Source organism: Tyto alba, unplaced genomic scaffold (genome assembly GCF_018691265.1).
Source record: "Tyto alba isolate M040663 unplaced genomic scaffold, T.alba_DEE_v4.0 Super-Scaffold_16, whole genome shotgun sequence".
Classification (NCBI taxonomy): domain Eukaryota; kingdom Metazoa; phylum Chordata; class Aves; order Strigiformes; family Tytonidae; genus Tyto; species Tyto alba.
Genome location: NW_024881278.1, coordinates 28,535,820 through 28,551,331, shown reverse-complemented (window position 1 = coordinate 28,551,331; position 15,512 = coordinate 28,535,820). Strand labels below are relative to the sequence as shown.

Here is a 15,512-nt window from a genome sequence, read left to right as displayed (position 1 = left end):
AAGTTGAGGCAGCTATTCCTCCTAGGCACATGAGTTGTAGGATTTGAGGGAAGCAGCACATTTACTTGCAGTCCAGTTGCTGAACTCTACCACATCGTTGAGTCATTAACTTTCCAACATCCTTGGAATAAGAAAGGAGTTGACTGGTGTGCCCCAGGTCAAGCTCAGGTCTCAGAAATCATGCTGAAAATGTAGGAGGCAGTTGAGGCTTTCAGACATTAAAATATCCTTTGTATGCTTAATGTTTTAATCACAAGTTTAAAAAAAAAAAAAACCAACCTGAAGCAACTGACGTTCCCCACCTTACCCCCCTCCCTCCCCCCCCAAAAAAAACAGCCACAAAACAAACAAAAAACCAAATAAAATTCCAAAGAAAAATATCATTTAGGTATCATGAAGAATATTGTGAGTGTATGGATCACAAGTGGTAGGGGAGGCAGTGATTCTTCTCAGGGGTAGCAGGAAGAGAAACAAATGTAATGATGTATGGCATGCTGTCTTGCGTAAAGGTTTCAAAACTTACATGGTTTGCAGTGTTCCCTCTGCTACTCAGTCTTTCGAGCACTTCCATTTCATTCTGGATTTCCTGACTTAACAGTGCAGTTTTCCCCTGTCATCCCCTCCATGCCCCCCGTCCCCCCCCTTTCAGGATTTGTCTTTTAACGGGATGATCTGGGACAGTTTATAGAGCATACATCATTCATAACAAGTGAAGGGTCTGAGGGCTGAAGGCAGTGTTCATGGCCAGCATCCACTCTGTCTTGGAAGCTCCTGAGAAGGGAACTTTACACTGAACACTTCTCTGAAAAGTAGATGCTGCTTATATATAAACTATCAATGGAGCTGTAGATAACAAGGTATCGTATGTCATCTTTCACTGAACTAATGATGCTTTAGTGTATGGCTTCTTTGGTATTTCTTTACTTGTGTTTGTGCCTGGGTGCACATTTATGGGAAGAAAAATCCCCATCTCTTCTACGTTCATATTAGTATCTTGCATATAGTGTTGGGGGTTTTTTTGAGGGCTTGTTTGCCTTATTTAAATGATGTTCCCAAACATGTTTATATTGGCTTGTTCTTTGAATGTTGTGTTGTTGTAAATCTTACCTGATTTATTTAGTTTATTTTCAGACACTTCTGAAGTTGGATGTTTAACACTGTAACATCTTGAAGGAATTGTTTATAAGAAGTTTTATGCTGGTTAAAAATTACGCATTCCTTGGAATTGTGCTGAACTCTGGCTTGGTGATAGAAAACCCAGAAGTTACATATGAGAGGAGATATCTTCTCAGTTTGAAATATCCAATGTGTTCTTCTGGGCCAAGACTCTGTGTAAGGTGTTGGTGCAAATATTATAACATTTCTGCAGTATAGCAAGTGAATGGCACTCTGCTTCTTTACTCCGGGGTATTTTTTGAGCCTGCGAGTCTGTTCACTACCTGAGAGATGTGAAATCTGGTACAGGCTTCTACCCAAGACCTGTAAGGAAGCTGACTGAAATTCCTGGGTGACTAAGATAAGCATTCAAACCTGCTTTGTGGTACCAGCGAGGTAGTTCTGGGTGGTTGAAATACAGCTGACAGAGTCTGCCAGAAAGGACCTCAGTGGTTTTTGCACTGGTTATGATGACTTACAGTGGTTTATTTAACTTTTAAAAGGGACTTTTTTCTTCTTCTTCATCTATTTTTCTTTCTCTTATTTGCCTTTTATTTTACCAGCAGGGCAGAATTGTTTTCTGCCAGTATAGGTGGATCTGCTTTTAGGAATGTTTTATTTAAATAGTTGACTGGCAGATTGATCCTAGTGTATATAAATGCTTGATATGATTTATTTCAAATTTCTGAAGGAAGAGCTGAAGTACTCTTACTCTCTAGAACAGTATCATGAGATGTGGCTGTGATTTCCCACCCAAGAACTAAAAATGGACTTTGTGAGCACTGCTTATCAGCAGAGCATTGGAGTGTCTGATCTGAAGAAAAAGATGAAGTTGATAAGATTTCATATTATAAATCTGAAGATGATTGTGTTGTCATAGGGCAATGTTAGTTATTACCTGCATGTAAATAATAATGTCCTTGAGGAATTGTTGGAAGTGGGTAGTTCAGAGCTTTCAAATTTTATTCCTACTTTACTAAAGACCTCTTAGACTCTGTTAATACTTAGTATTTCAATCTTTTTACTGTCTTTTAAATAGTAGATTACACATTTTTCAGGAAAATATTTTGAAGATTTTGGAGAAATGTTTGGTACAGGATTTTGCTGCTGAGATTTTTTTTTTTTTTTTTTTTTAATTGCAGAGACATGTATTCATGGGTATATGAAGCTTTTAGCTTTGGAGGGCAGCAACTTTGTAATCTCAGCCAGAAGCCCCGTTTAATCTGATCTAAGTTCTTACAACCTGCCTTATGTAGTTTAGATGCATTGGATTCTTTGCAGTTTATTGTATGAATTGTTGGAGAAGGCTTTAAATTGAAACTCTATCAGTGCTTTTGCGTCAGAACCCATAATATGTTTTGTAAGAGTAAGGAGCTACTTTGTTACTGTGTATTTTTCCCATTTTCCCCTCTTACTCTTGTGTACTTGTGCTCTGCTCTTCTCTGGCCTTTTTGTCCACAAAGCACTTCAGTGTCTTTGTATATTTAAAACATAAAAACTGCTTTAGCCAAAGAGTTTTAAAAGAATGCTTTAGTGTAGCCGTTGAAAAAAATAATAAATCAATATAAAGCTACTTCATTGGGATGCATCAGCATATCTTTTGAGTGTGGAAAGCTGCCAGAAGGTCATTGCACTAGTACACTGTGCTGTGTGTAAAGTTTATCCTCCATTTCATTTCAATTTGAAGTCAGGATTATGAGGTCCTTATGAATGTGTGACTCGCTAACTGAAGCATCATTTTCAGCAGTTTACCAAAAATCTTGAAGTTATAAGCAGCAGTTAAATTGTTCATGGTGAAAGTTAGGCGTCCAAAACCCAAAAGCAGAATACTCATATTTTCTAAGCAAAAAACTCTGTAGTGGTAGTAATCTTACTGATAACGCTTTTCTAAATGAACCGGAATTCTTATCACTGAGTGTAACCGTATAGAATAGCTGATGAAGAAGAGGACATTGCATTTGTGGGATATTTAATTTGAGCTTTTAGTTCTCTTAATAATCTTCTGAGTGTATGTGAATGTTTCTGGTTGCCAAGTTCTCTACAGGTTCACCTGCAGTTATGTTGCACTTCTGCTCTTTTATTTGGGAAAAATTTGGTGTACATCATTCTTGAAGAACAACTGAGCTGCCTAGGTATAAAAATATAAATCATTGTTTAAACTGTCCAAAAAATCTTGCCTGTATCCTCTTAACAAGATCATAAATTAAGGAGGAACTGTAAAGATCAAATATGCAGCATAGATGAAATCAGTGAGGTGACTTCTGATTTAGAAAAGCAAAATGGCTTTCTTCAGAAACTGGTGTACAGGATATACAGAACTTTCAAAGGACGATTGAGGGTCTTATTAATACAGTCTAATTAACCTCCTTCCTGTACAAGGTGAAGTGGTATGTGCTCTAAGCAAATGATGAAAAGTGTAAGGGAAATAGAGAATTGGATCAATTTTCTTTTAATGATAAATAATCCTTCTAGTCTGGTTGGATGAAAGTAAACATGTGGGCTATGGTTTTGCTTTTGCTGCGTGCCAGGATTCAGCTCAGAGTGAATTCTTCAGCAGAGCTATAAACCTTTGAAAATTGCTTTATAATGGAAACGGTGACAGACCATTAACTACAGTAGTATAAATGCATTGATTTGACATATGTATAGTTGTCCTAAGTTGCCAAATACACGAAACAGTATGTGCTGAATGTATAGGGAGGAGGCTTCTTTGTAGTTTTAACTAATTAATGACATTATTATTATTACGTTAAGGTTTCTGAAACAAATGACCCCTGATAATATTGGACAGGTATCATTCAGGGATACTGTAGTGGCACTGTGATCCCACTCCAGTTGCTATACTGGAAGGGGATCAAGAAGCATTTAACTTTATGCATTTAATCACCAGTGCAATTATAACACCACTGAAGCAGGTGTGTTTTCCTGCTACCAAGCCATATGAACTTTTGAATCATAAAGAATCATTACTAGATATAACGAGGAAAACCTTGTTCCCAATAAAAATGCAGAATTTGGGATTTTGCAGTCATACTTAATTAGCAGCTGTGACTTAAATATCTTTAAAATACCTAATGCATGCACACATGCTATATGAAAGCATTTTTTTCCTCTAGACTCCTTATTCTTCCATCCTCAAAAGACAACTGAACAAAAATTATTTTCAAGAATGACTATTATTCTGGTGTTGGTTTTCAAGCATTGAGAACATACACTTCTACTGTAATTTTTACTTATTTTTTTACTCTGATGCAGCTGCAGGATTCTTGCTATTGGTGAGCATTTACATTAGTAATGCTAGTTCACTATTACCTTAAAAACTGTAGGAGATGTCCTAATACAGACGAAACTGAGAATTCTATATTGGCCTTTGGCACTTGAGTGGAGTTAAGCTAGTATTAGTTTCCAGTGTTCCTGGTTTGCTTTTTCTCTTTACTCTTGATGGTGGGATGGGAAAGCTACGAAGTGCCTGACAGTCTGCTGGAGAATGTAGGATTTGTTACAAAACCTTCAGTATTTATTAGGTGTGCCTATTTAAGTTTCTTGGCAGAAAATTGTTTTCATTAGGGAGACTGAGTATCCTGAGATCAGACACATTTATGTATACTTCTTTTTAACTCTCTTCAAATGCGCAAAATTTCCACATGTAATTCATTCTTGAACCTTCAGATTGAGATTGTCTTTTTTAGATTCTGGCTATTCTGATCAACTACTGTACATCTAACAGTCTTGTCTTTGAGATTTATGGCTAGAATTTCAACTTAATTCTCTAGATGTGGTTTCGTATTGATAAAATCATTTACTGGGAGAGGGGGAAAGAAAAATAAATATCCAGTGAAGACAGAGTAGTATGTGCATTGATTTGGATGTTACCTTGCAATGGTATACTACCAAATGGCAAGAAAGAAAAGAAATAATACAGGGCATAAATTCAAGTAAATAACGTTCAGTGATTTTAGTGGAGTAGATAAGGCCATACCTTCATAAGAGTGTACTGGAAGAACCATATGTAAATGGAGTCAGGGAAGCAATCTCTTCAGTTTTATTAATTAGTTACATATTAATACATAGGATTTGAACTATGTTATTTTTTGATGTTTTATGCCTCTTGCTGACTCTCACTTTGCATTATACACCTCTAACTGGAGATGCAGGTGTTTATTGTGCTGAAATTAGGACCTTATGGTTGTCTGTGTGTGCATCTATCTGAAGACTCAGTTTATTTTGCTGTGGAGATTTGTAGACACAACAGTGCAAGGGATGATGTCTTGAATAGCCTCAAGTGTGTTTCATTTTTCTCCTTACATGTGATTTATTTATGACCTTTAAGGTCCCTTCCTCATCTTTATGGTCCCTTCCAACCCAAACCATTCTGTGATTCTATTGCTTAAAGTATAAATATGTTATAACTAACAGGATTTCCCATTTCTGTAAATTAATTCATTTTTCAAAGTCCCTGTTTCATTGATACTGTTTTCATGACTCTGTTGTTAAAGGAGTGGTGTTTTTTTCTTTTGGCAATGGAAGCACTTTTAATACCTACACTTGTTTCACACTATGCCCTGTGGAACTGTTGCATGCAATCGTTCTGTAGCCTTTGGAGTTTTAGAGCTGGTTGAAGTATCCTCTGCCTCAAACTTGCTCTGCCACTTGACTTTCTGAGCTTGTTTCACCTTGTGGTTTCCAATCTACATAATAATTTCATGTCACCATTTAGTTAAATGATTTCTTTTTTGACAGATGGAAGTACCTTCAAAGAGGGTTTAACTTTATATTCTGCCTTGGAGATAATACCATTCTATTTGATTTGATTTATCCATAAATATGAATGTCTTTCTGAATATCAGCTTAAATTATGTACAAGCGGAGATTGTAAATTATCAGTATAAAGCTTGCTTTCTAGGGATATTGTACATTTAAAATGTATACTGTAGTAATTCTGGTTTAGGTGCTGTTAAGCATGAAGCTTGACAAGTGAAATCTGGGAATTACCTTAATATGTCCGGTTAAAAACCATGATGATTTGATATCTGATTCAGAAGCAGGTACAATATCCCCAACCTACCTGTGACAGAAGGGTGTAGACAAGTTGGTGTAGATTTGCAGTTTCAACCATGCAATTCTTATTGCCAGGACTGACTTTGAATTGTAGCTTCACTGTAGTGAAGCCTTATTCACCTTTACACTCATGGTTTTTACTGTATGTTCCTAGAAATCTGAAATGTGTTGCTTTCCCTAGAAGTCATCTGTTCTAGGTAGAGTTGGCTGCTGTGACCAACTCTTCCCTGTGAAGTGGAAACAGAGGGCTGTACTGCGACCAGGACTGTTTGCTATTTTAGAGTTTCAAATAAAATTACCTCTGGAATTTTTTTTTATATTTTACATATTACAGATGAATTATATATTAGAAAAGGTTATCAGGAGCAAAGAAAGTTTCTATTTTGGTATTCTTACCTGTCAGTATGACCTCCTGGTGAATGCTGGAGTCACAAGGAAATAATTAATGTAAAAGAGATGTGGTTAACAAGATTTACTTCACAGAGAAAACAGTAATTTGCAGGTTTGCTCAATTTTAAGTCTGCCGAGAGAGCCTTTGGTGCTGTAGAGGAAATCCTAGCAATGAGAGGAGGGATTTGCAGTGTAACAGACCTGTCTAATATGTATTTTACTTGACAGACATTGATGTGACTCAGATAATACCTAATATGTTTGACGTATGTAAACTGCTTAATGCATTTTCTTTGTAAAGCTTTTGCTCTAATTAAATATTGCACTTTAAAAAAGGGTCTGATTGTTGATCAACACTTACACTGTGTCTAATAAAAAATACCATTTTCTTAGTTCTAGTGTAATGTTGATGGATCTGCAGTGATACAAGTAACTGTGTAAAAGAAACTATGTCCAAAAAAAACCCACTCAAAGTTTAGATTCTCATCTTACATAGCAGCCTCAGACTGACTTGGATGCCTTGAAAAAGCATATAAAAGGATCAGAAAGCGATCCTTGAAACTGTAACAGTGAACTGAAGTTATTTAGTTTACAAGGTCACTTGTCCAACAGCACTGTCCTTTCAGAAAATCTAGGGGGTTTTTGTTATGAATAAATGGCAGCCTTTTTCCTTTTTTTCACATAGCTGTATGTTGTGTGTGTGTTCTCCATTGTTGGTGTGCTGATAAGTAAATATTATATGAGGCTTTGGATTGATATTTAACAGTTGAGATGGTTGATTATACCACTGAAAACATTTGTCATTGCCCGTTCCAATGTCATCAATATGAACCATCTGAACTCTGCCTTTCTTTTTCTTTGCTGCCCCTGGGGTTTAATGGCTTTGCAGAGAAGCTCCTGCCTGGCATATTGAGCTGCTCCAGAAGGTCTAACCCATAAGCAGTGAGTACTGAACTGCAGCACACTAATGCTGTAGGTGTTGACTCACCATGCTGTTTTTAATTGCAGTTCTTTTGAAGGTAGATAATCTGTGCAGACTGTCAACATAGATATTGAATTTTTGGGTATATACCAATTTGATGATGTATTTGTATGGCTACAAATGCTGTTCTGCTTTTCTTTTCCTGGGAATTAACTTTTTGCCTGTGCACATACTGTTTGCATTTAAAACTAGCTTTCATGTGTCTGTGGCTCTTGCTATAGCTGGCAAACGCTTATGTCTCATATCTGCAGTGAACTGTGTTCTAGAATTCTTGAGCCTGATGTAAACCAGCTTTCAAATGTGCATGAATTGAAAAGCATCTGTAATGTTTTGATGTGACTAATACTAGGATAAGATTGACCAAGTCTGGATTTGTGCTGTTACTGGAAAATCATTCAAAATAGCCATTTGCAAACTTGGGGGGTGCGGGGGGCGGGTTGGGGTGGAGGTGGGTGGGTGGAATTCTGTAATTTTGATAGGTGTGTTCATTTGTGATAAAATTGCTTTGAAAAACATGTAAAAGTTTATTGTCTCGAGATAATAAATAGTTTTGATTTTTATAATTTGTATATTGTAAGATGCAGATCTCGTCTCAAATTTCCATCCATGTTTGGCTGGAAATAGAAACCAACTGTTTTGGTAGTCTCGATTGGTTTTGTGTATGCATCTTTCTAAAGATAAAGATGCAATTAATTTGGCTAAATGTTATATTTCAGCTAGAGGCTGCCCTGAGGAGGCAAGAAGATCTTGTGGGCATGGACAGTTTTGGTACAACATTGCCTGTCAATATGTGCTTTCAGACCTGTTCGGGGTGGTGTTAATGCTTATACGTAATGGCGGGGCTGATTCAGGAACTCTGAACAAATCAATTACTGGACAGCGTGCACAGGAACTGGGCTACTCTTACCTAAAGACATACCAACTTTTAGAGAGCTTTTGAGGATGTTCTCCAGATCACCTTGTAGAGGAGATGATGTGATGTTAGAAGAGAACTTTTCATAAACTGGGAGCAACTTGTTTTCCCATAGTATATTGCTTTGAGTAGTTTCATGGTATCCCTAGAGATGTCTATAGCCTTACTTTTTTTTTTTTTTTTTTTATGTGAGCCGACTGACTTTCTTTATGAGGGCGAACACTTGTGGCATAATTGCACAAACACTTTGGAGACATCTGGGAGGCTTAAGATATTGCTGTCGTTCTCCAGCTGTTTTTCTCTCAGCTGAAGGTTGCTGCCCTCAAAGTTGAGCCATACTAATGGATCACATGAACTATTCAAGTCCATGTCAGTGCAAAGTCAGCCAGATTATTTTAAATTACTGCTGGATACAGCTGAGGGTAGTAATGAACATCTTGAGGTAATAACTTCTTAAGCCATTCCATCTAGACTTCCAAGAGCACATCTGTCTGTGCCCTTACAAGTGCAATATTGTAATCTCTCTATTGCTGTACTGTATTCAGGGTTTGTCAGGACTGCAGAGCTGTTGCCAAGGGGAGTCTGATATTCAAGTGGAATGTACTGGCTCTTCCTGTCTATCATTATTATCATATTGCAGCAGAAAGATCCAAATGATGAGTGTGTAACGTATACATTAAATGGTAAAGTAAGCTTATTTTCACATATGAGGTAAATGTGTGGAAGTCATGTTTTGGAAGCTCTTTAAATTGGAAAGAGGTTGCCATATGAAGTCTTTTCCCCCTGTTCCTAGTTCAGCCACTTCTAGCCACTTACCTTTGACTGCTAGGCATTTAAGTTCTCACCCTCTCTGTACCCTTGCTTCATTCCCCCAAAACCTTCCCTGTATTGATTAGAATTATAATGAATTTTTTAGCTCTATTTTTTTTTTTTTTTATTTTTGCCCCAGGTCCAGCAAGACTATGAATCTCTGTTCCAAATGCTTTGCTGGTAAGTGCAGTAAAAGGTTTTGTGTTTTCATTGCCTTTAGGATTTGTGCATGGGTTTCTCTTCCTTCAGTGTGTATATGTAATCAAATTTTCTTCATTTTGGTGATTCACTTATTTTCTAATCAAGAACCTCTCATGTAAATGTACCAATCAAACCTTGTTTTTGAAGTTTATGGAATTCTGGAACATGCTTGAATTACAGAGCTCTACTATCAGCAGAGCTCCTATACTGATGGTATGGCTTTCAAAATACCTAAATCTGAATTATAATTTGAAATTTTGTAGGATTTGTTTTGTAATAACCTCTGAAATATGGTATGCATAAAAATGAAAAGTTGCTATAGAACACCTGATGTTCTATTTCTTTTTTGCTTGCAGCCCTTGAACATGAAATCATCAGTAGCTCATCAGTAGGCTAATTCTAATTGCTGCATATTATTTTCTTATTGCGAGGTCATTGCTACTGTGTAAAGTATTAGGAAGAGCTATTGACCTTTTCCTGTTAGTATCTTCTAGCTTTGCCTTTTTTTTTTTATTATTTAGTATTGTAAACTTATTTTTGATTGTAATCCAACTGCTGTCATAGTTCATGATTTTAATTTATCTTGGGGGAATAGATGCAATCTTAAAAAGTTAATAATTTAAAAAAAAACTTTAAAACTTTTTCTGATTTTTTTTTTTTAAACAAAAAATAAGTTTTTACTTGTAGATGTCAGATTGTGGGTTCAGCATGACTTCATTAAACATTAAAAATTGTCAAAGGATGTTCAGCAAAATGATGCATGTATTTCCCTGTTTTACAAAGCCATGGATCACTGAAAAGGGTATATTGAAGAAAATGCAAGTCCTTTCCAGTACTCTTTCACTGTTGACCGCAGTCAGAAACAAGCTATTAGGTCTTTGATTTGACCCGGTACAACTGTTATGTTCATGTTAGTCCTGCAAACAACTTTTGTGTACCTTAGAAATGTGGATTTTCTTATTTGGAGATAACAAAATGGCCCATCCCTCATATTCTGTTTTTAACAGATTACCCAAAACTTCACAGTCAGCAGACCAAGCATTAAGCAAAGCATCTTTTATTTTGGTTTTACTGGATTTTTTGTTTGTTTTGATTTGTTTTTTTGTTTGTTTTTAACAAGAAGAAAAATTCTTGGCTTCTATTCTGTAATTTTCCTGAAATGCTATTACCTCTGATCAAGTTCATTTTTTCTGTTTTAAAAATACAAGATGATATCTAAATATTTGTGTGATTTTGGGAGGGGAAGGAAACTTACTTTTTAAAAATTTTAAAAACATTCCTTACAGCCTGTTTATTTTAATGAAATAAGACTTTTGAAGGGTTTGAGTAACTTAAAAAGCTATTGCTAGTTGAAACAAAATCAAGTATTGCGGAAGAAGACAAATTACTCTTTTTAGATGTTAACTATGGTTTCTTCAACAAGTAGCATTGAAATAACCCGTTCTGTTTGAGTAGTAACTCAAAATCTCTCAGTCATCATTCCTACATAAGTCAGTTTTGTTGCATTTTTTTGGGTGATGTTACTGAAATATTTTTAGCATGTTTTTTATATTGGGTTTCCAGCCATAGTACTGAAATAGAAAGGTGTATACTCTTGTTTCTCTAGATTTAACCACCATAGGTAGCAATATTTTAGTCAAGTAAGATGTTCAAAGGTGTTTTTCCCCATTCCAGGCACTGAAAAGATGTGATGTGGAAAATGTTCGTCTTGTTTGTTTTTATAATATGGCAAGTTATTAAAATGTATTGAAGCTGATATATATGCAAGGGAAAATTGGGAATTATTATTTCTCTTGACAATCATTTCCTTTCTCTTTTATTTTAGAAAAAAGAAATCCACACAACGAAAAAGGTTAGTAACTTTGTTAAATGTCTGAGTTGGTTTTTATTTTTTTTCAGAGTGTGGGGATAGAATCCAGTCTTACTATTTTTTTAAAAATTAATTTCAGACACACACAGCAGCAAAGCCCCTTACATTTGTGTAAGCATTACTTTTTCATATAGAACAGGGGAGCAGGACAACAAGTCAGCAAGAGATTAAAACGTTGGGTTTACATTGTGATATGAGTTATTGCATGGAAGCTTCCTGACTTTACTGTTTTTTCAGACTTTCTGGACTGTGTACAAGTTGGTGAATACAGGATTGTAAGGTCTTCTTTGCTTCTGCCCTTCCTCTCTTCCCCATGCCCTCAGAAAAATGGTCGTAATTTGATGTCTGTGCTGTTAATTAGCACAGAAATGGAGCAAAGGGCAATGGTCAGGGGCTGTCAGTTTGCCTTCTTGTTTGACCAAATGCTTGTGATTTCTAAATTTATTATCAAGATAGATTCACTGAATTTTCACTCCCATTTGTCCAAAGATGAACAAACAGTAGAAGCAACCAGATTATCTAGCAGGAAGATTGGAATTCCTTGTTATGGCTGTCGTTGTACATTTACTTACATTAAACACAGGAATACTTTTCAGAGGTTATTACAGAGATTAAGTTGTTCAGCCTTCTGTGGCAAGAGTGAACCAGATACTGCACGGATACATGCAATCAATTGCCTAGAAGAGCCCAGTGTTTTGACCTACATCTAGAAGGTTCACTAAGCATTTCTGTACAACTGCAAATCTGCTGTTCATTTGCCCCAGACTAGTTCTTGGCTTGCACGCAAAGGTTGATAAATACTGGAGAGGAGCTTGAAGTTAGCTATTGTCTTCAGCCCTCTTTGCCCTCCTCTTCACCTTACCTGCCTGTTCCAAGAAGGAATACCTGACTTGTTTTCTTTAAGCCTTGTAGAAGCAGCAGACTCTGAAATGTTCAAGAGCCTCTCTGAAATCATTTCAAGTTAATTGTACTTCTGCAAAGTACTTTACAACATTCTGTTTCCAATTCGGTGCTGACCACATGTTATCAATGCCTCAAAGTCTCCAGATACAGTACAAGTGTAATTCTACATATTAAATTGCTTCAAATAAATTTGCTCTTCAGATGGTTAAGGCATAGTTGCTTCAGACTTCTTGCACGTTCAGAATACAAATGCAATAAAGTGTGTGGGTTGTTTTAATCAGAATATAAGATGGTAAGTGAAAAAATGCAAATTATAGCCAGAGTATCTCCCTTAGTGACACCACATCTTTTGCTATTACCGCAACATCTCTTCTTTCAGTATGGCAAACTGAAATTTGAATGATTAAAATACAAGACAGTGATGAGTGAAATTGTTCAAAAGTACTCTTTATTAATCTATCTTTGCTTCCATTAGGTTTATGGAAGTTGTAATACCAACTTCAGGTAGAGACATTGTTTGAGTACTTTTGAAGAGCGGCTTTTACAAAGTAGGCTCTTTCAAGCAGGAATTCTACAAACATTCACAGAAACAACACCTGGTACCTCAAGAACTCAATTTTAATTGGAACCACTGGGAACAGTCGCAGAACAAACCATTACAGAGTAAGAACAAATATTTAAATACAGAAAACAGTAAAAGCAGACTTTCTACTTAAATCACCTCAAAAAATGCAGTCTGCCTTTAATCTATTTGATTGTGAGCGTGAAGTTTAATTTGCTTTATGGTGCTATTGGTATTGGAAAGAGGGGTGCAGGAAGTGAATTTCAGCTTGTTCAATGTATATGAAACTGAAGGGTGAGTACAGCACTGGCAGGTTTGGTGGAGAGATGCACTTGGAAAACCAGAAGATAAAATGATGATTAGAGTATTCATGGGTTTGTGAATCAATTTCATAGCTCTTCTGTCTGAAGGTGTAATTGAAACTTCTAGAGGTGGGTGTCCATCTCTTAATCTAGCTATGCAATGTTTATGTTCGTGTTCTGTGAAGTGCTAGATCAACATCACTGAATTTGAGAAAATACTTCAACCGTGCAACTCAAGAATTCTCTGAGTTTTAGGGGCTTTGACTTTTAGTTCAGTTTTAGTTTGAAATCAAACACATTTTTTTATGTGATGGTATCCTGATGACTAAAAATTATAAATTTGTAATCTCCATCTATCAAGTAGGAAAACAGTGTTGCTGGAACCACATATGTAATTTCGATGCATACAGTTAGCTCTATGCCAGATTATGAAATTTTGTAACTTCAAAAGTACCTTTCATTCTCCTGAATTTGAAAGATCTGATGGTGGTGGTGGTGGGGAGGGGAAGACAAGACACTAATATTTTCTACGTATCATCTGATTCTAGAAGTATCAGATCATTTGCTATTCTATTTCCTGAACTCACTCAGATGTCTGACTCTAGAGTTATTTCATGTTTTTGTGCATCTTAACCCTTCTGCTTTGAATAGACCCTTATTTTGTCATGCCTAAGTCACACTGTTTTCTGAGCTTACAGAATTGGGGGTTTTATATGACTCAGTCACTTGAATAACAGAATTTCCTCTTAGTCTTTGTAAATCCAGGGAGCTATTCAGAATGTTGCTTTGTCTGGCAGTAAGAACACCTACTGTAAGCATGAGCTGGTAAAAATCAACATTCCTGCTTAAATAGATTTTGCTCTTAATCAACTGCTAACTTGATCCTCAGTCAAGCTTTCAGCTTGCTTACTGGAAACCTTTTCAACAGGTGCATCTTGCGTGTTACTAGTTCAAATTTTGTTATCTTTGCTGTATCCTGTTGTATGATAAATGATAAATTATGCTTTATTCAGCCCTTCTTCATAAAGTTTTCATCCCTAAACGAATGATTAAAAATCCGTTACAATTGCGTTTTCTGTGTCCTTGTAATTTCTGATGTGAATCTACATGTTTTAGTACTTTGCTAGAAAAGCAGCAAGCATTTTCAGAAATTAGAAAACAGCACTAAGTACTAGTTTTCTTTATCTGTACACAAAATGTTTCCTTTTCAGTATGGTATTCCCTGTGTTGGCTCCTAATGGAAAACAGTGCCTCAATTTGTTGCTTCATTAGGTTAGAATTTGTTGCTGTATTCATGTCTGTCTTTGTATTTTGAAGTACATGGACTGCTTGCTACAAAAACCAGTTCTTGCTGGCTAGCACTTGAAAGTAGTCAAGCTTCACGTTCAACTTTTATTACACAGGCTTGCAGCAAAATAATTCTTTGGAAAATTGTATAGCTGGTTACAGTGACAATAAAGATATTTCTGATTTCTAGAGCACCTACTAATAAAGAACTATGACATGCCAGATACAAACATAGATGTGGTTTGGCATACATTTAATTTCTTTTACTTTCTGCCCAGATAATTTTTAACAGGGAAAGGCTGGTAATGAAAAGATGTCTTAGCATAACTAGTAAACTTGAAAAAGTGAGATGTATGCTAAGTTTGAGAGAGACAGTCACCATGAAATGGAATTAAGAAAAAAAAATGGATCAGTTACTTTAGTTGGGCTTCACTTATTTACAAGCTTGATTTGCAGTGTTGACTCCAAAGATTCTTTTTACTGTATTAGTATGCATTATTCTGTGGCTTTAAAAAAATGTGAAGATTCGAGTAATAGCTCTGTTTGGGTTGTTAGCACAATATTTTGTGGAAGGACTGAGGAAGGTTTGATATGCTTTTAATGGACTTATTTTCCCCTAACCTGTCTTAAAGTTTTGAAGGGGAAATACAAATTAATAGAAAATTGGCTTATTCAAGTATAGTTGTATTATCTAAGCTTAAGATGAGTTGGTTTACTTCTATCAAAAATAGTACCATCAACCAAATTATCCAGATATTTATGCTATGTGTTCCTAGTACTCAGTATATACAGGAGAACTGGAAATATGGGAGAGAAGGATACCTGAAGCTTTCTAGGCTTGCTGGAGTTTTTAGTTAGAGATGACATTTTAACTGAAGTTAGTACAGTATTACTTGAGGGGTCCACTTTTTTCACTATGTATACTATCGTCTCATGAAAGTTGTGGAGTACAGGGCTCCTATGCTGCTTTGTGGCAGTACTGATACAATTTTGCTATGCATTATATAGAAAGGCATTAAAGATGCTGTATGGAAGACACAATCCCCATCTGCCTGGGACCTGGCTGTGCAAAGGTGGTG

General features: G+C 36.1%; 1 protein-coding gene across 3 annotated transcripts in view; it reads left to right on the top strand.

Annotated features, from left to right (window-relative positions):
- Positions 1-15,512, top strand: part of ZFAND3 (zinc finger AN1-type containing 3) — a 149,845-nt gene that overhangs the window by 24,640 nt on the left and 109,693 nt on the right. Inside the window, exons 2-4 of one of the 3 annotated variants that reach the window (XM_032985251.2) lie at positions 7,493-7,545; positions 9,448-9,488; positions 11,335-11,361. In XM_032985251.2, coding sequence (XP_032841142.1) covers positions 9,461-9,488; positions 11,335-11,361 — 55 coding nt within the window. In that variant the 5' untranslated portion in view covers positions 7,493-7,545; positions 9,448-9,460. Of the gene's footprint in view, positions 1-7,492; positions 7,576-9,447; positions 9,489-11,334; positions 11,362-15,512 lie in introns of those variants that run through there. The other 2 variants (XM_032985249.2, XM_032985250.2) reach the window with 2 other exon arrangements.